The sequence below is a fragment of the Gopherus flavomarginatus genome, chromosome 3, assembly GCF_025201925.1.
Source record: "Gopherus flavomarginatus isolate rGopFla2 chromosome 3, rGopFla2.mat.asm, whole genome shotgun sequence".
Taxonomy (NCBI): Eukaryota; Metazoa; Chordata; order Testudines; family Testudinidae; genus Gopherus; species Gopherus flavomarginatus.
In genome coordinates, this window is record NC_066619.1 from 12,957,873 (window position 1) to 12,979,805 (window position 21,933).

The 21,933-nt window shown below is 45.7% G+C and overlaps 1 protein-coding gene across 1 annotated transcript; it reads left to right on the plus strand.

Annotated features, from left to right (window-relative positions):
* Window positions 1–1,121: 1,121 nt before the first annotated feature.
* LOC127046554 (urea transporter 2-like) lies at window positions 1,122–21,433 on the plus strand. Its single transcript, XM_050943738.1, has 7 exons — window positions 1,122–1,270; window positions 3,332–3,460; window positions 4,728–4,920; window positions 5,555–5,702; window positions 17,778–17,912; window positions 19,603–19,652; window positions 21,143–21,433. Exons 1-7 carry the CDS (start codon window positions 1,137–1,139, stop codon window positions 21,341–21,343), a joined length of 990 nt encoding a protein of 329 aa, XP_050799695.1. The 5' UTR covers window positions 1,122–1,136; the 3' UTR covers window positions 21,344–21,433.
* Window positions 21,434–21,933: the final 500 nt, after the last annotated feature.

The window sequence follows — 21,933 nt, forward strand, 5'->3', positions numbered from 1 at the left end:
TGACAGAGAAAGGCAAAACAAGAACTGAAGGCTGGAAGCAGAAGTCAGACAAATTCAAATTAGAAATGAGACACAGGTTTTTAACAGTGAGGATGATTAGCCATTGGAACAACTTGCCAAGGGAAATGACGGCCTCTCCATCTCTTGATGTCTTTAAGCCAAGACTGGATGCCTTTCTGGAAGATGCTTTAGTGCAGGGGTAGGCAACCTATGGCACTCTGACTGCCCAGCTCCTGGCCACCAGTCCAGGGGGCTCTGCATTTTAATTTAATTTTAAATGAAGTGTCTTAAACATTTTTAAAACCTTATTTACTTTACATACAACAATAGTTTATTTCTATATTATAGACTTATAGAAAGAGACCTTCTAAAAATGTTAATGTATTACTGGCACACACAACCTTAAATTAGAGTGAATAAATGAAGACTTGGCACAACACTTCTGAAAGGTTGTCGACCCCTGCTTTAGTGAAACACATTGTTGAGCTCAGTACGGGGGGCGGGGGGTAACTGGATGAAATCTGAAGGGCTGTGAAAGGATGTCAGACTAGATGTTCTAATGCATGGTTCTCAACCTTTCCAGACTACTGTACCCCTTTCTGGAACCTGATTTGTCTTGCGTACCCCCAAATTTCACCTCACTTAAAAACGACTTGCTTACAAAATCAGACATAAAAGTGTCCCAGCACACTATTACTGAAAAATGGCTTCCTTTCTCATTTTTACTAGGTAATTAAAAAGATTAATCAATTCAAATATAAATAATGTACTTTCATCTCAGCATAGAGCATATAGAGCAGTATAAACAAGCCATTGTCTGTATGAAATTTTAGTTTGTACTGATTTCACTAGCTTGTTGTAAAACTAGGCAAATATCTAGATGAGTTGATGTACTCCCTGGAAGACCTCTGTGTACCCCCAGGGATACACACACCCCGAGGGGTACACTTACCCCTGGTTGAGAACCACTGCTCTAATGGTCACTTCTGGCCTTAAAGTCTCTGAATCTATGCTACTGCAATACAAATAAAATAAGAATATCCCTCTGCCTCTTCATTCTGATGATCTTTCCTCTTTCAGATAAACCTCTAGTGTTTCAGTTTATTGACTGGGTTTTGCGAGGGACGTCCCAGGTGATGTGTGTCAATAACCCTCTCAGTGGGTTTCTCATGATTGCTGGATTCCTGGTCCAGAATCCCTGGTGGGCGCTCACGGGCTGTTTAGGAACATCTGTCTCAACTTTAGCAGCACTTCTTCTGAGTCAGGACAGGTATGTTTATCTCTGGGGATTGTTCTTGGTGCTGACCAAATTCACATTTGAACTATGATTACTTTGGCACTAACACTCTTTGGCCATGTCTACATCTAAAATTTTGCAGCGCTGGTTGTTACAGCTGTATTAGTACAGCTGTATAGGGCCAGCGCTGCAGAGTGGCCACACTTACAGCAACCAGCGCTGCAAGTGGTGTTAGATGTGGCCACACTGCAGCTCTGTTGGGCGGCTTCAAGGGTGGTTCGGGGAACGCGAGAGCAAACCGGGGAAGGAGACCAGCTTCGCCGCGGTTTGCTCTCGCGTTCCCCGAACCACCCTGCAAACCGCAGGGAAGGAGACCTGCTTGTTTGGGGAACGCGAGAGCAAACCGCGGCGAAGCTGGTCTCCTTTCCCGGTTTGCTCTCGCGTTCCCCGAACCACCCTGCAAACCGCAGGGAAGGAGACCTGCTTGTTCGGGGGTTCGGGGAACGCGAGAGCAAACCGGGAAAGGAGACCAGCTTCGCCGCTGTTTGCTCTCGCGTTCCCCGAACCACCCTGCAAACCGCAGGGAAGGAGACCTGCTTGCTCGGGGTTCGGGGGACGCGAGAGCAAACCGGGAAAGGAGACCAGCTTCGCCGCGGTTTGCTCTCGCGTTCCCCGAACCACCCAGCAAACCGCAGGGAAGGAGACCTGCTTGCTCGGGGTTCGGGGAACGCGAGAGCAAGCCGGGGAAGGAGACCAGCTTGATTACCAGAGGCTTCCTCAGGTATGCTGGGATACCTGCTTATTCCACGGAGGTCAAGAAAAGCGCTGGTAAGTGTCTATACTTGATTACCAGCGCTGGATCACCAGCGCTGGATCCTCTACACCCGAGACAAAACGGGAGTACGGCCAGCGCTGCAAACAGGGAGTTGCAGCGCTGGTGGTGCCCTGCAGATGTGTACACCTCCTAAGTTGCAGCGCTGTAACTCCTTCACCAGCGCTGCAACTTTCTGATGTAGACAAGCCCTTTTTTTGACAGTGCTAAGCAAGCAGCAGAGCTTTAGATCAAAGAACCTGGAATAAAGAATAGATATGGACTAAAATTCAAATCACAGAGCCAAATACTTCTACTCTTTGATTTCCAATTTGAACTCTGCAGAGATATCAGGTAAAACATGACACTTTTTTTTTAAAAATGGTTATTGGTGGTGTTGTTTCACACCACTGATTCTGAGGCCACGTCTACACTACAGCATAAAATCGAAATTATTAAAACCGGTTTTATAAAACTAGTTTTGTAAAATTGATTTTACGCGTCCACACTAGGGCACATTAATTCAGTGGTGTGCATCCATGGTCCTAGGCTACCATCGATTTCCGGAGCGGTGCACTCTGGGTAGCTCAGTAAAAGAATGAGACCAATAACTTCGATTTCCGTTCACACTAACCCTAAATCGATATAGTAATATCGATTTTAGGATTACTCCTCTCATTGGGGAGGAGTACAGAAATCGATTTTAAGAGCCCTTAAAATCCATTTAAAGTGCCTTGTAGTGTGGACGGTTACAGGGTTAAATCGATTTAACGCTGTTTAAATCGATTTAACGCTGTAGTGTGGACCAGGCCTGAAATAACTTTAGAAATACGATTTATTCTTCTCTGTTTATGCTGTTGGTTTCCTTTTTTATCATCTCAGCTTGGAACATTCCAGCTGGACTATAATTCCTACTGCATTAGGAAACACAGTTACCACCAGTTTCTACTGGCATTTTTTAATTTATTTTTATGGAAATACTTAGGTAGGTCTTGGGTTTTGTGGCTGTAGATATTCCCGGTTAGAAAGGCCTCCAAACATGGACAATTACAAGCTAGCCTTGGGCAGATCAAGGTTTTGCTACAAGCCCCAGCAGTTTACTTGTCAAAATCACCACATTGATCATTGTTTTCCACTTCTTCAGACACAGAACTTCCATAAATTACCTTACAGCTCACATACTCTTTCACAGGGGCTTGAAGGGATGTTATTATCTGGACAGTGTAATTATGGTTTTCTAATACGTTTTCAAGTGAACATAAAGACTCCTCTGTCTCCCACAGATCAGCCGTAGAAACAGGACTCCATGGCTATAATGGGACCTTATTGGGATTACTCATAGCTGTGTTTTCTAACAAAGGAGACTATTATTGGTGGCTTCTGCTGCCTGTAGTTGTTACATCCATGGCATGGTAAGTTGCTCTTTGTTTTGTTTTTAATATGCAATCCTAAATATTTTCTATTCTTAGTTTGACTTTTTTACTTTTAATGACCCATATGTTATCTACTGTAGCTTACTTCCATTTTTAACTAATACGATTTGAAACAAAACAGTATTTACAGCTGGGCAAATAAAGCCAAAAATTTCTGCTAATGGTTGTTCACTTTTTGAAACTTCAGCCATGTTTGCGCTCTTTTTCAGTTCACTTTCTTCGGAGGTCAACATGAGAGGCAATAAGACTCTTCTTAGGTCCACCCACAATCTAAGCTCTACTCACTTAAGATGTCAAATTATTACGCCACTCACAGTAACTTGTGAAGATGTTCAATATATGATCACTTGTCCTCTGTGGGGTTCCACTAGGTATTGGGGGTTCAGGACTGCCCTTAATAGAGCTTAGGTGCCTCACTGGATTTCTCAACTGAGTGATGCATAGATGCCAATTCCAGTAGATTTTGCAGATCTCCACAATACGATCATCCCCTTCATTTCTTGAGAGGATTGTTCAACAGTGAATAGTGGGCTAGGTGACATTGAAATTATTACCATTAGCTTCTTGCTCTTATATTAATGAAATATAACTGAGCAAGGATCCAGCCATTAGCCACACCCAAACCCTGCATCTGATTGACCCAGAAGTAGGGGCAAGTTCAGGATCTGAACTTTACAGCTCAGACCCATCTCTCTTTGTTTGCACAAGCTTACATTTGTAGGTTGAATGCTATTCCCGATGAAGTCAATGACAAAACTCCCATTGACTTCAGCAGAAGCAAGATCATCCCAGTATGCTTTAGAAAATGAATGGACATTGTAGCTAGTTAATTTGGAGATAAGGGCCAGATTCTCGAAGGTATTTAGGCACCTGCATCCCAACGGGAGTTAGATGCCTAAATATGTTTAAGGATATGTGCCAAAGTACCATACTTTCTGCTGCTTTGCTTACTGCTAGAGGCTGACTTGACTGGTGGTAAGTGACCACCTGCAATACCAGTCACTTCTAAGGACAAGGAAGGCTGTTTCTGTTCACTCTAATCATTATAAACCCTAAAGGTAAAAAGAGGACACAGAAAACAACCCATATGTAACAGATGCCATCACAAGAGATGGACAGATAAATCTACGAAGAGGTTGTTCTCCTTCTGGGCTCAGCCAGTTTCAGGTGAAGATGTTTAACACCGCCTCACTGGTATGTAGAATTTATCACTGCTGTCTGAAAGATCTTGTTGTTCTCTTTTCAGCCCCGTTCTTTCCAGTGCTTTAGACTCAGTCTTTAGTAAATGGGACCTTCCTGTTCTCACCTTGCCTTCCAATATTGCTGTGTCTCTTTACTTGGCTGCCACTGGACACTACAACCTCTTCTTCCCTACGACACTCATTCAGCCTGTAACATCAGTGCCCAACATCACTTGGTCTGAAATCGAAGTGCCACTGGTAAGGTCCACTAAAGGCGGAATCATTCCACTCCACTGCAAATAGGGTCTGGGAAAGAAAGGTATTAAATTCTGCATAATCCCAAAACATGGAGCACAGAACTACATGAAAGGGAAATGGAATAGGTTTGGCCGGTGCCAGGGAAGGTGCCAAACTGATGGCAAAGCAAACTGATGTCTAATATCTATCTACAGAAAAGGTGTATAGCATGGTCAGTGTGGCAAACCTCTTTATTATGGGGCCACAGCACTGAATTGCTCCCGCAATTGAAACAAAACCAGAAAACATTGAAATTCTCTATGAAAGGGCATTTTAAAAAATGCATTTATAATGTTACATCAAATAACATTTAAAACAAAAAGTCATTTCAAAACAAAAATTACAACATTCCATTCCAATAAAGGGAAAGTTTCAATCTTATCAGAATACTTGTTCCCCCCACCCACTCCCAATGTTTTCCAAAATGAAATTTCATTGAAATTGACACATTCCTAGGAGAAATTTTCATTTTGGCAGAACAGCATTTTCCAACAGAAAATTAACTCTCGGAAGATTTCCAACTAGCTCTAATGAAATATGCTACATCCCCTGTCATTAACTCTGGCATGTCATTTTTTTGTAATTGATTTTGCAGTTGCTAAAATCCATTCCGGTGGGAATCAGTCAGCTGTTTAGTTGTGACAATCCCTGGACTGGTGGCATTTTTCTGCTTGCTGTGTTTGTAGCATCACCACTCATCTGTTTATATGCTGCAGTTGGATCAGCAGTGGGCATGCTGGCAGGTATGATATATACTTTACCCTTAGATGCTAAGCTGGTGTAAACAGACAGCATTCCATGGATTTAAGTGAAGCTCTGCCAGTTTATCCCACTGAGTGCCTGGTCCTACACCTTTAGAGCTGTTGTTTTTTTTAAGTCCTCCTATAGATCTACCAGCCTGATTTAACCAGCAGGGTTCTCTACCTGGTGTGACTATTTGCCAATTGTAATGCTCATAGACTATCAGGATTGGAAGGGACCTCAGGAGGTCATCTAGTCCAACCCCTGCTCAGAGCAGAACCAATTCCCAGACAGATTTTTGCCCTAGCTCCCTAAGCGACCCCCTTAAGGATTGAAATCACAGCCCTGTGTTTAGCAGGCCAGTGCTTAAACCACTGAGTTATCCCTTCCCACTGAACTCTCCTACTAGAGAATATCTCATGGTCTACAACACCTCTAAGCACAAGTACTGATGTGATGATTGTCATTTTGGCTGACACCAATATTGAACGGAGGTCTTGGGAGCGGAAAAACATGAGTTACTGAGCTTGGAGAAGTGAAGAGTCAAGTGGTGTAGCTGATGTGTGTAACTATAGAGATTACAAAGACCCAGGACGCCATCGTTGGTATGGATGCAAGACCATCTTTATTTCCTATTTACACAGACTCTTACCTTCTTACTATATGCCCCTCAGTAGCTATCCTGAGTTACAGCTCTAAACATTAACAATGAACAGCACATTAACGGACTTGGCTCTTCTGTGGATCAGTTGCAGGCAGGGACACATAACACACGGGCAGGGAACAAGGGCTTGGGAAACGGAGAAGCAGTTCGGTAAACAGCCTGTGTTTTCCAGGGGCAGATGAGCTGTGATCACTGAAATGCAGTCATCTCTGGGGTGGGGCAGCAGATAGCTGCATAACAGCAATGTTCAGAGTTCGTATGCCTGGAGTAGGAGGCAGCCTCCCTGTGATTGGACAGGTAGATAATAACACGAAGTGAATGGGGAACCTGTGTCCCAATGCAGCCATGGGTGGATTTTAGGGGAGGGGACAGAATGGAATAACTGAAGGAGAAAGTGCTGAGGGATCTTTCATGACAATGTGGGACCAGTGAGCTGGTTATTTCTGGTAGGCAACTCAGCACTTGCTGCAGCACAGCACCCTGCTGGGGCACTGGGGTCAGCACTGACTGAGGAGAGAGAACCTCCTGCTGTGTCCCCATCCCACTCTCTGCCACACCGGCCCAGCCACTGGGACCCCATTCTGCTCTCTTCAGCACAGCATAGGCACTAAGGTAGCACTGACTGTGACAGAAGTGCCCTACCCCACTCTCTGAAGCCTCTGCGGGCTTTCTGATGCCTTCTTTCTAAATTCTGCACATGCCAGAACCTGCTTAGCTTGAGAGATCCACGCCAGGGGAGTGCCTGCCTCTGAGAGCATGTGGTTGGCTTGGCTTGTAATCATTATTGCCAACTCTGAGTATATTTCCAGATGATGGGTTTGGAATTGCCCTAAGGTCCCTGAGTCACTTCATCAAAGTCACTTGGCAATTGGGGTTCTTGTTATTTCTACTTGCCTAAGGTCACAGACAAATTAAGTAGTTAGGTCATATTACTCCTAAATATTCACCATAGACTTCGGGTGAAGAGGAAGGGCAGGCTTTGTGGGCTGGGTTCGAGGAACATGGCTGAGCTGCGTGTAGTGGGGGAGCCTAAGGCTGGGATAGCAGGGGGCTGTGGGTAAGCATTGAGGGGCACTGGCAGAGCTATGTGGGTAAGTAGAACTGAGGGCAGGAATAGCAGGGGGCTGTATGTCAAGGCTGAGGGGCATCATTGGTGCTGGATGTGTTGGGGGAAGTCCAGCACTGGAATAACAGGGAAGTGGCATGCCAGCATTCAGGGGCATCAGCCAGGGCTGCTGGAACAATTTGTATGCGGGTGGGGGTGCTGAGAGCCGTTGAACCAACCTGGAAAGCCTGTATATGACAGAAACCACTTCAAGCCAGGGGGTGCAGCAGCACCCCTAGTTCCGGCATCTATGGCATCAGCAGATCTGGTTGGGGGAGAGCTAAGGGCTGCAATACAGGGGAGGATGTGGTCAAGATTGAGGTGCATCAGCAGAGAGAAAGCCCAGGGCTGGAATAGCAGGAGGTTGCAGGTTGGGATTGAACAGGTGTCAGGTGCTTTTTTGCTTGGGGTACTTTATTTATCCCCATTCTGTTTATTCTCCTGGTGATCCAAACAAGCGGGGTCACTTTCCCTGCATGAGTGCCCTCTGGGAAAGTCCAGCTTGGGGAGATCCCCAGGCCAGAACTGAATCTGTCGCCTCTCAAACACTCTTTAAGCCGGGAAGCTGTCGTCTCTCTGCACAGAGCAATGCTCAGTCCCCTGGCCCAACATCTGCCTGTAACCCAGTGAAGCCAAGCATGGCTTGGGATCTGCTCCTCACAGCCTCTGCCCTGCTTTGCCTTGTGCTGGGCCAGGGGGAAGTCTTATGGAAGGGTGACACAGCTTGTGCCATGCAGAGACCTTAGGGCAGTTTGACATCAGCTGGCTTGAACCCTAGGGGATGCAGAGAGATTCTGTTTCTATCCCACAGGGCTGAGCTGGCTGCACGGGGCACTAGGGAGAAGGCTGTGTACAGATGTCTCTCCCCACCACATTCATCTGTCTGCCTACCTTCCTTGGTACTCATAGACTCATAGACTCTAGGACTGGAAGGGACCTCGAGAGGTCATCGAGTCCAGTCCCCTGCCCTCATGGCAGGACCAAATACTGTCTAGACCATCCCTAAAAGACATTTATCTAACCTACTCTTAAATATCTCCAGAGATGGAGATTCCACAACTTCCCTAGGCAATCTATTCCAGTGTTTAACTACCCTGACAGTTAGGAACTTTTTCCTAATGTCCAACCTAAATCTCCCTTGCTGCAGTTTAAGCCCATTGCTTCTTGTTCTATCATTGGAGGCTAAGGTAAACAAGTTTTCTCCCTCCTCCTGACGACACCCTTTTAGATACCTGAAAACTGCTATCATGTCCCCTCTCAGTCTTCTCTTTTCCAAACTAAACAAACCCAATTCCTTCAGCCTTCCTTCATAGGTCATGTTCTCAAGACCTTTAATCATTCTTGTTGCTCTTCTCTGGACCCTCTCCAATTTCTCCACATCTTTCTTGAAATGCGGTGCCCAGAACTGGACACAATACTCCAGTTGAGGCCTAACCAGCGCAGAGTAAAGCGGAAGAATGATTTCTCGTATCTTGTTTACAACACACCTGTTAATGCATCCCAGAATCACGTTTGCTTTTTTTGCAACAGTATCACACTGTTGACTCATATTTAGCTTGTGGTCCACTATGACCCCTAGATCTCTTTCTGCCATACTCCTGCCTAGACAGTCTCTTTCCATTCTGTATGTGTGAAACTGATTGTTCCTTCTTAGGTGGAGCACTTTGCATTTACCTTTATTGAACTTCATCCTGTTTACCTCAGACCATTTCTCCAATTTGTCCAGATCATTTTGAATTTTGACCCTGTCCTCCAAAGCAGTTGCAATATTGGTATCGTCCGCAAACTTAATAAGCGTACTTTCTATGCCAACATCTAAATCGTTGATGAAGATATTGAACAGAACCGGTCCCAAAACAGACCCCTGCGGAACCCCACTTGTTATACCTTTCCAGCAGGATTGGGAGCCATTAACAACTACTCTCTGAGTACGGTTATCCAGCCAGTTATGCACCCACCTTATAGTAGCCCCATCTAAATTGTACTTTCCTAGTTTATCTATAAGAATATCATGCGAGACTGTATCAAATGCCTTACTAAAGTCTAGGTATATCACATCCACCGCTTCTCCCTTATCCACAAGGCTCGTTATCCTATCAAAGAACGCTATCAGATTAGTTTGACAAAATTTGTTCTTTACAACTCCATGCTGGCTATTCCCTATCACCTTACCACCTTCCAAGTGTTTGCAGATGATTTCTTTGATTACCTGCTCCAATATCTTCCCTGGCACAGAAGTTAAACTAACTGGTCTGTAGTTTCCTGGGTTGTTTTTATTTCCCTTTTTATAGATGGGCACTATATTTGCCCCCTTCCAGTCTTCTGGAATCTCCCCCGTCTCCCATGATTTCCCAAAGATAATAGCTAGAGGCTCAGATACTTCTTCTATTAACTCCTTGAGTATTCTAGGATGCATTTCATCAGGCCCTGGTGACTTGCAGGCATCTAACTTTTCTAAGTGATTTTTTACTTGCTCTTTTTTTATTTTCTCTTCTAAACCTACCCTCTTCCCGTAAGCATTCACTATACTAGACATTCCTTCAGACTTCTCAGTGAAGACTGAAACAAAGAAGTCATTAAGCATCTCTGCCATTTCCAAGTCTCCCGTTACTGTTTCCCCCTCCTCATTGAGCAGTGGGCCTACCCTGTCCTTGGTCTTCCTCTTGCTTCTAATGTATTGATAAAAAGTCTTCTTGTTTCCTTTTATTCCCATAGCTAGTTTGAGTTCATTTTGTGCCTTTGCTTTTCTAATCTTGCCTCTGCATTCCTGTGTTATTTGCCTATATTCATCCTTTGTAATCTGACCTAGTTTCCATTTTTTATATGACGCCTTTTTATTTTGTAGGTCATGCAAGATCTCATGGTTAAGCCAAGGTGGTCTTTTGCCACATTTTCTATCTTTCCTAACCATCGGAATAACTTGCTTTTGGGCCCTTAATAGCGTCCCTTTGAAAAACTGCCAACTTTCCTCAGTTGTTTTTCCCCTCAGTCTTAATTCCCGTGGGACCTTACCTATCAGCTCTCTGAGCTTACCAAAATCCGCCTTCCTGAAATCCATTGTCTCTGTTCTGCTGTACTCCCTTCTACCCTTCCTTAGAATTGCAAATTCTATGATTTCATGATCACTTTCACCCAAGCTTCCTTCTGCTTTCCAATTCTCAACAAGTTCCTCCCCATTTGTTAAAATCAAGTCTAGAACAGCTTCCCCCCTAGTAGCTTTTTCAACTTTCTGAAATAAAAAGTTGTCTGCAATGCAGTCCAGGAACTTATTAGATAGTCTGTGCCCCGCGGTGTTATTTTCCCAACATCTATCTGGATAGTTGAAGTCCCTCATCACCACCAAACCTTGGGCTTTGGATGATTTTGTTAGTTGTTTGAAAAAAGCCTCATCCACCTCTTCCACTTGATTAGGTGGCCTGTAGTAGACTCCCAGCACGACATCACCTGTGTTTTTTACCCCTTTTAGCCTAACCCAGGGACTCTCCACACTTCCGTCTCCTATGTCCATCTCCACCTCAGTCCAAGTGTGTACATTTTTAATATATAAGGCAACATCTCCTCCCTTTTTCCCCTGTCTATCCTTCCTGAGCAAACTATACCCATCCACACCAACATTCCAGTCGTGTGTATTATCCCACCAAGTTTCAGTAATGCCAACAATGTCATAGTTGTATTTATTTATTAGCACTTCCAGTTCTTCCTGCTTATTACCCATACTTCTTGCATTTGTATATAGGCATCTAAGATACTGGTTTGATCTTGCCTCCCAGCTTTGCCGTGACCCTCCTTCCTCTCTGCCATTATAGCCCGTGCTCCCTCTTGTTTCCAACCCATCTCCCAGGTCTTGTTCCCCACTTACCTGTGGGCTTTGCTCACCTGTCCCCATCGAACCTAGTTTAAAGCCCTCCTTACTAGGTTAGCCAGTCTGTGTGCAAATAAGGCCTTTCCCCTCTTCGAAAGGTGAACGCTATCTGTTCCTAGCAGTCCTTCCTCGAATAGCATCCCGTGGTCGAGGAAGCGAAAGCCCTCCTGGCGACACCATCTTCGCAGCCAGGCATTCACCTCCACGATGCATCTGTCTCTGCCCGGACCCCTACCTTCAACAGGAAGAATTGAAGAGAATACCACCTGCGCTCCAAACTCCTTAACCCGTACTCCCAGAGCCCTGTAGTCACTCTTGATCTGCTCAGTGTCACACCTCGCAGTATCATTTGTGCCCACATGGATGAGTAGCATGGGGTAGTAGTCAGAAGGCCGGATAATCCTCGACAATGCCTCTGTAACATCTCGGATACGGGCCCCTGGCAGGCAGCATACCTCCCGGGATGAATGGTCAGGGCGACAGATGGGTGTCTCCGTCCCCCTCAGCAGAGAGTCTCCAACCACCACTACCCTACGTTTCTTATCAGTGGTGGCAGCAGACCTCCCAGCCTTAGGGGTACGAGGCTTCACCTCCTTAACTGTTGGGGGTGATTCCTTCTCTCCTGTATCAAGAAGAGCATAACGGTTATCTTTTACCACAGCAGGAGGGTTCGCAGCAGTGGTGGAGCACTGCCTGCTGCTAGAAGTAACCAGCTGACTGTGTCCACCCTGAGCCTCCTCCTCCACTGGTGTGTCAGATACACCCTGAGGCATCTCCCCCTCCACTGGTGTGTCGGTAGTCCTGTGAACTGGGACAGCTACGTCAGCTGTCTCCACATGGATACTGTCCAGGAATTGCTCATGGATATGGATGTTCCTCAGTCTAGCCACCTCCTCCTGTAGCTCTCCCACCTTCTGCCTGAGAGATTCCACCAGTAGGCACCTTTCACATTGGATGCCACCCCCGGCCTGGATATCAGTAAGTGGAAATTGCAAATTACAGTCTTTGCAAGCCCACACCAGAATCTGGGTAAAAGCATCCATGCTTTGGTACTCTGTCTGGCTACAGGCGCAGGTGGAGGAGACAGAAGCAGTGCTGGCACAGGTGTTGCGGGTCCTCCTCACCATTGTAAGCCTCCCTCTGCCAAACTCTCTCAAATTCCCGTCTGCAGCTCCCTGTCCGCTCTGCTCTGCTGTAAACAGAAAGAAAGGTTTTGGATGTGGCTCAGTTTATAGGTTCAGGGGACCAATGGGTCACAGATGAGACCGACAAGGGACCCCACTCCCTTCCTACTCCCCTTACAGATGCTGTATGTGCTCCTCCTTCACCTGGAGAACTCCCTTGCAAAACTCCCTGTTAGCAGCTCCTGTTCGCTAAGCTCCCTGGTCGCTTGTGCGCAGCTTTATAAAGCCCTGGCCTGAGTGAATGCCCCGCCCACTGGTTAAGGCTCAGCCAATTACCGGAGGCTTCTAACTTTCAAACCTTCCTGGTAGCTCTGCCTCCAACTGCCAGCTACAGCACATGCTCCTTCAAACAAACAAACCAAACAGACTGACAAACACAAGCTCAGCACACAGCCAGTAACCCCCAAACACAAACACAAACACTGCAGACAGTCACTTACCCCACAGATGCTGTATGTGCTCCTCCTTCACCTGGAGAACTCCCTTGCAAAACTCTCTGTTAGCAACTCCTGTTCACTCCTCCTGCATTGCACACTCAACCTGGGCTCTGACTGAGGTTTGAGCCCACACATCCCTTCTCTGCCGACACACAGCACTCTGACTCGGGTCAGCAAGCACATTGGATTCAGGTCCTAGGACCCTGCTAGGGAGATAGGTCAGAGCCCAACTGTCCACTGTGACTTGAGTCCAAGCTCTGTTATTTTGCAGCGTGGACACAACTCAAGCCATGGACCCAAGTCAGAAGGTCCATGTAAAGCACAGCTATGAGACCCAGGTTTACAATGTGGTATGTGTACTCCAAAACTGGATTGGTAATATGGATTCCGCAAGCCTGGGTTCCACAGAGCCAGCTTACAATGCAGTAAGAACATAGATTCGTAGATCCTAGGACTGGAAGGGATCTCAAGAGGTCATTGAGTCCAGTTCCTTGCCCTCATGGCAGGACCAAATACTGTCTAGACCATCCCGGATAGATATTTATCTAACCTACTCTTAAATATCTCCAGAGATGGCGTTTCCACAACCTCCCTAGGCAATTTATTCCAGTGTTTAACCACCCTGACAGGAACTTTTTCCTAATGTCCAACCTAAACCTCCCTTGCGGCAGTTTAAGCCCATTGCTTCTTGGTCTATCCTTAGAGGCTAAAGTGAACAAGTTTTCTCCTTCCTGCTTATGACACCCTTTTAGATGCCTGAAAACTGCTATCATGTCGCCTCTCAGTCTTCTCTTTTCCAAACTAAGCAAACCCAATTCTTTCAGCCTTCCTTCACAGGTCATGTTCTCAAGACCTTTAATCATTCTTGTTGCTCTTCTCTGGACCCTCTCCAATTTCTCCACATCTTTCTTGAAATGCGGTGCCCTGAACTGGACACAATACTCCAGTTGGGGCCTAACCAGCTCAGAGAAGGGCTGAAGAATGACTTCTCGTGTCTTGCTCACAACACACCTGTTAATGCATCCCAGAATCACGTTTGCTTTTTTTGCAACAGCATCACACTGTTGACTCATATTTAGCTTGTGGTCCACTACAACCCATAGATCTCTTTCTGCTGTACTCCTTCCTAGACAGTCTCTTCCCATTCTGTATGTGTGAAACTGATAGTTCCTTCCTAAGTGCAGCACTTTGCATTTGTCTTTATTAAACTTCATCCTGTTTACCTCAGACCATTTCTCCAATTTGTCCAGATCATTTCGAATTATGACCCTATCCTCCAAAGCAGTTGCAATCCCTCCCAATTTGGTATCATCTGCAAACTTAATAAGCGTACTTTCTATGCCAATATCTAAGTCGTTGATGAAGATATTGAACAGAGCTGGTCCCAAAACAAACCCCTGTGGAACCCCGCTTGTTATACCTTTTCAGCAGGATTGGGAACCATTAATAACTACTCTCTGAATATGGTTATCCATACCCTCTATGTCCTTTCCAAATCCCACCCCAAAGTGGGTCCTTCAATGCCACTGGCTGTGCATTCTGGTGTGCATTCTGTGTATTCCAATGTGAGTCTGAGACACACACACACACCCTTATATGCCCTGATTTACATACGCACACCCAGGGTCATCAGCAGGGAGCAGAACCTGGAGAACTTCAGCACCACAGCAGAGACCTCTGTCACTTGAATTAAAGAGAGACCTCTGTTAGCGAGCAGCAGTGGTAGGGCTGTTATCTGATGAGGAGCAGTCACTGGGAGGGGGACTGGGTGTGTCTGTGCTCACATACACAAACACGCTAGAGGGGTAGAGGATTCTGTGTGTTTGTAATAATCATCCCACCCACTAGAGGGGTGTGGGTGTGAGGATGGGTGTGTCCAATGCTAGCTGCTAGAGGGCTCTGTGTGCCTATATTGCCCAACCTTAGTGCTGACATCTTCACCCGAATCCCAGTACTGACACACCAGCCTTAACAATGACTCCCTCGCCCATTCCCCACTCTAACCCCACCCACTAGTGCTAGTGCCCGAACTAGGGTTGCCAGGCATCCAGTTTTCAACAGAACACCTGGTCGAAAAGGGATGCTCCACAGCCCAGTGAAAATGAACAAGTGAGGGTGGAGGAGCGTGAGCAACAGAGGGAGCGGGAAAGACGGAGTGAGCAGGGAGGGGTCTTGGAGAAGGGGCATGGCAAAGGTGTTCGGTCAGAAAGTTGGCAACCCTAGACCAAACCCTGTCGCAGAACTATGACCCCATTACTCCCATGCTGATGCCTGGACATTAATGCTAGCCTTCTAACCCTAAGGGTGCCTCTCCATTGCAACTAGGGTGTGCATGGCAGCTTCAGTAGCCGTACTCATGCTGTTACACCTATTCAGCTATAAGGTTTCAACACAACAGTTATACTTTCATATTTCAGGACACACACGTCAAAACATGTTCCCCTCTGATCTTCTCGCTGAGCTGACATCTCCTGGCCTCTTCAGAGCTTGAGAAAAAATGCACCAGCTCAGTTCTTTCAAACGCTTCAGAACTCTGCCAGCAAACGAAGTCTGGGGATCTCCACAGCTAGCAGCATTCTAGCCCTTGGGTCAATTGCAGACTGCTCCTCGTAGGGTATGTCCACACTGCGATTAAAAACAGCAGGCCCATGTCAGCTGACTCAGGCTCTTGGGGCTTCGGCTAAGGGGCTGCTTAATTGCAATGTAGACGTTTGACTCCAGCTCTCAGATCCCATGAGTTTCCCTGCCCTGGTCTCTGCACAAGTGCAGATACAGTATCCAGCTAACAGCCATGTTCCCTCTCCATTGCTTCTCTCCCTTTCTTTGTGCCAAAGCCAAATGCCGCGGTATAAGGCATGCATGTTACATCAACACCAGTGACCATTAGTCTCATAAATGGTTAATTGAGCCATCAAGAGATGCACACACCTGAACTGGGTAACTCTATGATCTTCATGCTCCAACCCTTGTTTTTCCTTCCATCCCATCCTTATTGTTTGTTACCTCTTGGCATTGTGGCATGTCTAAAAGTCAGGCCCCAATCTTGCACAGACTAATACCAGCATGGAAGCCCACTGACTACATGATCTGACTTAGGGCTTGGCTCACCCTTACCTTATAATTTGCATAGATAGTGACTCCTGCGCTTCCCAGACCAGATATCTCCTTCTGCACAGCTTTTTACACTCACTTTTCCCTGGGGCAAATCACCAACCTGTTACTAGAGTTCTGTATAAAATATGTCTACACTACCCGGATTGGTGTGTAGTGATCAATCTATTGGGGATCGATTTTATCACATTTAGTGTAGACATGATAAAATCTATCCCCGATCGCTCTGCCTTCAACTCCGGAACTCCACCACGGTGAGAGGCGGAAGCGGAGTCAAGGGGGAGCAGCAGCAGTCAACTCGCCGCCGTCCTCATGGCCAGATAAATTGACCTAAGATACGCCAATTTCTGCTACGCTTTTCGAGTAGCTGAAGTTGCATAACTTAGATCAACTGCCCCTAAAGTGTAGACCTAGCCAAAGACAGGCATATACATAGGCATACATGGCAGATAGCTAATGTAAAAAGTGCCATCTACCAGCATGGAAGGTTAGGTAACATTGCTCATCAATTTGTAGGTTCAATAAAGCCGTTGTTGTTGCACACTGTGAAAGGGTTCCCACGTGCAAGAGGCATGGAGCTGCTCAGGTCTTTGGTGCTCAGAAAACCTGTGATCAGCAGAAATGCTTCCTTGGAACAAAGGCAAAAATTACAAACATCAGCCGCAACTCTCGCTTTCCCCTACCCAATGGTAATAAAACAATTAACAGCTGGTTTTAAAAATCCTCCTACAGAGTTTGCAACCCATATATTGCAGCATTCTATTCTATTGTATTCTGTATAGGTTCTTATATCACCCTCACTGCTGTAGTATCTGCACATCTTCCAGTAGTGCATTAAGTGACATGGCTAATATCTCGCATATAATTCAGCTCTCCCCGCCTCCCTCCCTCCTGGGGGGAGAACTGTGTGTGAAGTGCAGTTTGGTTTTGTAAATGTCCACGGTGTTCTACGTTGGTGTTAGAGAAGGCTGGTCAAAGAACTACACCTTTGGATTTTAAGCTGGTGATGTCAGAGATGGAATTCATGATTGTCCTTAGCTCCTCTGCTCATATTTAACCTCTCTAACCACTCAGTGACAGACTTGAAAGTGGCAATTTTGCAACGAAAAAACTTCAAAAACAGACTCCAAAGAGAGACTGCTGAACTCGAATATGCAAATTAGATACAATTAACTCAGGCCTAAACAGAGACTGGGAATGGTTGGGTCATTACGCTAATTGAATCTATTTCCCTATGTTAAGTTTTCCTCACACCTTCTATGAGTCATCTTAATTATCACTTCAAAAGTTTTTTTTCTCCTGCTGATGATAGCTCATCTCAGTTGATTAGACTCTTCCTGTCGGTATGCGTACTTCCACCTTTGCATGTTCTCTGTATGTATAAATATCTCCTGTCTGTGTGTTCCATTCTGTGCATCTGAAGAAGTAAGCTGTAGCTCACGAAAGCTCATGCTGAAATAAATTTGTTAGTCTCTAAGGTGCCACAAGTACTCTTGTTCTTTTTAAAGTGAAACTGATCATCAATCTATTTTAATTACCTATGCAATGTGTAGTGCAAGGAGTAAACGTGCAGCAGAAAGGGTGGCAGGCCATTAAAAGTTTGAATGCCCTGAATGTCAGCACTAGTAACAAAGAGAAAGAAACCAGTTCTGTTAATAACGAGTGATTTTTTTTTAATGCAAGTTTCCCTTGATGTGTCTCCCTTCCTTTACAGGCTTAACTGCTGCAGCACTCTTTGCTGAGATCTACTCTGGCTTTTGGGGCTACAACAGCGTCCTCTCCTGCATTGCAATAGGAGGCATTTTCTATGCTCCTACAAGGCAGACCCATTTGCTAGCAGTGGCCTGCGGTATGCCTGCTACCATCCTTCATTTTAAGTGCACCTAGCGCTTGTGAAAGATGCTAGATGTGTGACTAGGGTGACCAGATGTCCCAATTTTATAGGGACAGTCCCAATTTGGGGGTCTTTTTCTTATATAGGCTCCTATAATCCCCACCCCCACCCCTTTTCCCAATTTTTTACATTTGCTGTCTGGTCGCCCTGTGTGTGACCCCAGAGTATGATTGATTAGCTAGGGTTAAAACATGCCATTTGGGCACCAACCTATATTTTTCAGGGGGGAGGGAAGATCCACACGGTGAAAAGTCACCTCAGGGAGAGACCATGCTTCAGGGAGGTTCAATCTCATCCCAAGCTTCCCACTGCACAGGGTGCATGTGCACAGCAGCCTGTTCCCACAGCATGCCAGTCATGCTCCATGGACAGCGCTGGTCAGAAAATAGGGGGTTTTCCTCAGAAAATGTTGACTTTTCAGTGAAATATCAAAATATATTTTGTCCAAAAACTGAAATATTTTAATTCAAAATGGCACCACCATGCCCCATGGGAATTGCAGCTTAGTTGCCTCATGCTCTATAGGCCTGGACTACATGTCCCATGAGGCACCACTTTCTCCCATGTTGGTGAGGGGAGAAGGTGAATCAGAGGGGTCATGACACTTCATGGAAGACATAGTCACTGCGAGAGGAGAATGAGAGCAAAAGGCACCCACACTACGGCTTCCATTAGGCATAGCAGCGCCATTCTGAATGAAAACATTTCCATTTTTAGTGAAAACTGTAAACTTTTCTAATTTTAGGCATTCCATTTTTCAACGAAGTGTCGAAATTTCCCATACAGAGCAGGTGCTCTTCACAAAAAAATCAACTGAATCAAAACCCCAAATTTCTTTTGGAAAACACTTTCGACAGGAAATTTTCAATACAGTAAATTTTATCTATACAGGATGTAGAGAGAAGGGGCAGATCTATGAGCCTCCCTCCTCATTCCCTTTGAGAGAAATTCATACACAGAGCAGTTTTAAACCAGTTTTTCATTCTGTAAGCTCCCTTTCATGCTCACACACAACATGGCAGGATGCAAGGTAGGCACAGGAATGTGTCTTCCATCAGCGATTAATAGAAGTTACGGGCACGATGCAGGAATCACTAGGTGACACTCTATGGCCTGTTATGTAGAAAGTCTGACTAGATGAACATAATGGTCCCTTCTGGCCTTAGGCTATGTCTACACTACAGCCTATGTTGGCAAAACCTATGTCACTCAGGGGTGTGAATATTCAGCCCTCTGAGCCACATAAGTGACACCCACATAAGCACTCGTGTGCACAGTACTATGTTGCCAGGAGAGTTTATCCTGATGATATAGCTTCTGCCACATCCAATGGTGGGTATTTTTAAGCAAACGGGAGAGGTCTCTCCTGTCGGCATAGAGCGTCCTCACCGGATGTGCTGCTGCGGCGCTGCTGTATCGGTACAGCTGGGCTCCTGCCGCATTACGTATAGACAAACCCCTTAAAATCTCTGACTACCAAACATTTGTGCCTGGCATTGATCCATAGAAAAAACAAGGGTGCGTGTCTGTGTATTTATAAGGAGATGCAATCAGGGGATCTGGGATTGTGGTGTAATTTTTGCTAGCTGTCTAATGCTGCAAGCAAACACATTTTAACCTGAAGTTTCCTTTGTCCTTTTCACAGCCTTCTTTTGTGCCTATCTGGGAGCAGCACTTGCTAATTCCCTCTCTGTGGTAGGTATTTTTTTAGTGTTGTTTTCTAATTTTCAGTTCCCAGGACTGTTCTGAGGCTGCCAACAAGTATGAGATATGGACACTAGAGAGGCAAGGTGGGTGAGGTAATATCTTTTGTTGAAACAACTTCTGTTGGTGAGAGACAAGCTTCTGAGCCACACAGAGCTCTTCTTCAGGTCTGAGAAAGGTACTCAGGGCAGGTCTACACTTAAACACTGCATCGGCACAGCTACAACACTTTAATGAAGGCCATCTAAGCCAAGCTTCTCCCACTGCTTCTCTAAGATAATCCTCCTCCACGCAAGGTGGTAGCTATGCCAAGAGAACAGCGCCGGCTCCAGGCACCAGCTCAGCAAGCAGGTTCTTGAGGCGGCCAAGGAGAAGGTGCGGCACGTCGGGCTCTTCGGTGGCAATTCGGCGGTGGGTCCCTCAGTTCCTCTCGGAGGGAAGGACCTGCCGCCGAAGTGTCACCGAAGAAGAAAGAGGCGTAGTGGAGCTGCCGCCGATCGCGATCACAGCTTTTTCTTTTTTCTTTTTTTTTCACCACTTGGGGTGGCAAAATCCCTGGAGCCAGCCCTGCAAGAGAAGATATTCTCCTGCCAACATAGCACTGTCTACACTGGCACTTAGGTTGGTATAACAGTGTCGTTCAGGAACTTGGATTATTCAAACCCTGGAGCAACATAGGTATACCCAAGTAATTTTGTAGTGTAGACAGGGCCGGCTCCAGGTTTTCTGCTACCCCAAGTGGCAAAAAAAAAAAATAATAGCCAATTGGCAGCACTTTGGCGGCAGCTCACTCATGCCACTCCATTCTTTGGCGGCACTTCGGCGAAAGCTCAAAGAGGAAGAGAGGTACTGAGGGACCTGCTACCGAATTCCCGCCAAAGACCCGGCCGTGCCACTCCAATAGCAGACGGAGTGCTGCCCCTTTGTAATGGCCACCCGAAGCACCTGCTTCCTTAGCTGGTGCCTAGAGCCTGCCCTGAGTGAAGACCAGGGCTCAGAGTGTCACCGCTAAATACAAGATCAAATAGATAGTTTAGCATAAGTATTTATCGCATATTCTAAGGGTCTAGTCAAGGTGAAGTGGCCTGTTAGCACTCCTGAAGTCATAGGACAAAATGGGGGTTAGTGAGTTGGAGATTGTTGTAATAAGCCATAAATCCAGTTTCATACAACATGGGAACACAAGTCTATTAGGAGCTGGATGAGACAGCCAACTCATTTCACATTGGACACTGAGCAGCCGTTTGGACAACAGAATCCTAAGGCTCTGTAGCCCATCATATAGCCTGTATGCTACAGTCTGTGTGTGTGTGTGCACACGCACGCACACACACCTCCCTCCCTCCCTATCTACCTATTTAACAACAGGCTTGTTTTGAAGCTCCATGGTTCTTTGCTTTGCATCTATCTAAGGTTGAAGAATTAAGAAAATAGAATGGTCAAAATTGTGAGTGGAATGATCAAGATCCTTTTTCTTTCAGTTTGGAATACCAGCGTGCACCTGGCCTTTCTGCTTCTCCACATTTCTCTTCCTGCTACTAACTACAGACAACTCTGCCATCTACAAGCTGCCACTCTGCGAAGTCACTTACCCAGAAGCCAACCGTGTCTATTACCTGGCAGTGGAAAGAAACAGGAAGGCAACAGTGATGACAAAACAGCATTCTAACATGGCTTCCTAATGCAGTTTCATAGCTCTACTCCCAATATGTGAACTAAATCCTCCTTGGGACATTTGTAAACAAAACAATACTGCATTTTGTTTACTGAAGATGATGATTTTCTTTTGTGTATCATGAAATGGATGTACTGTAAGTTCTGGATTGTAATGGATTTCATTTTAGAATTAAGCTGTCTTGCTGTTCGCTGAGCCTTTACACACTCATTTCCTATAACACGGAGAGCGGTAAGAATGGTTGAGTTATTGGAATGCTGATTAACTGCTGACCCAGAACATTCGGTCTGCGTCATGCATGGAGATAGGTGATGCTGGATGAATCTGTACTAGGTTGAGATTAGCTTTTGTGGGTGCAAGCATTTGGGCATAGAAATGGCTGAAATAGCCCAAAGATCCACTGGTCTCAGGGGACGATGTAAAGCTCCTGCCTTTCTGAGGTAGAACAGTAAAATAGAAAATCTTTCCTAGAACCAAAAGGACAGGGGTGATGCTGTCTGATTGAATATGACCATTTGTATTATTGATATTGCTACTGTTATGCAGTTGCAGCATATCTTGTACAAAGTATGTCATGTAAGGTGTCAATGGAAAAGT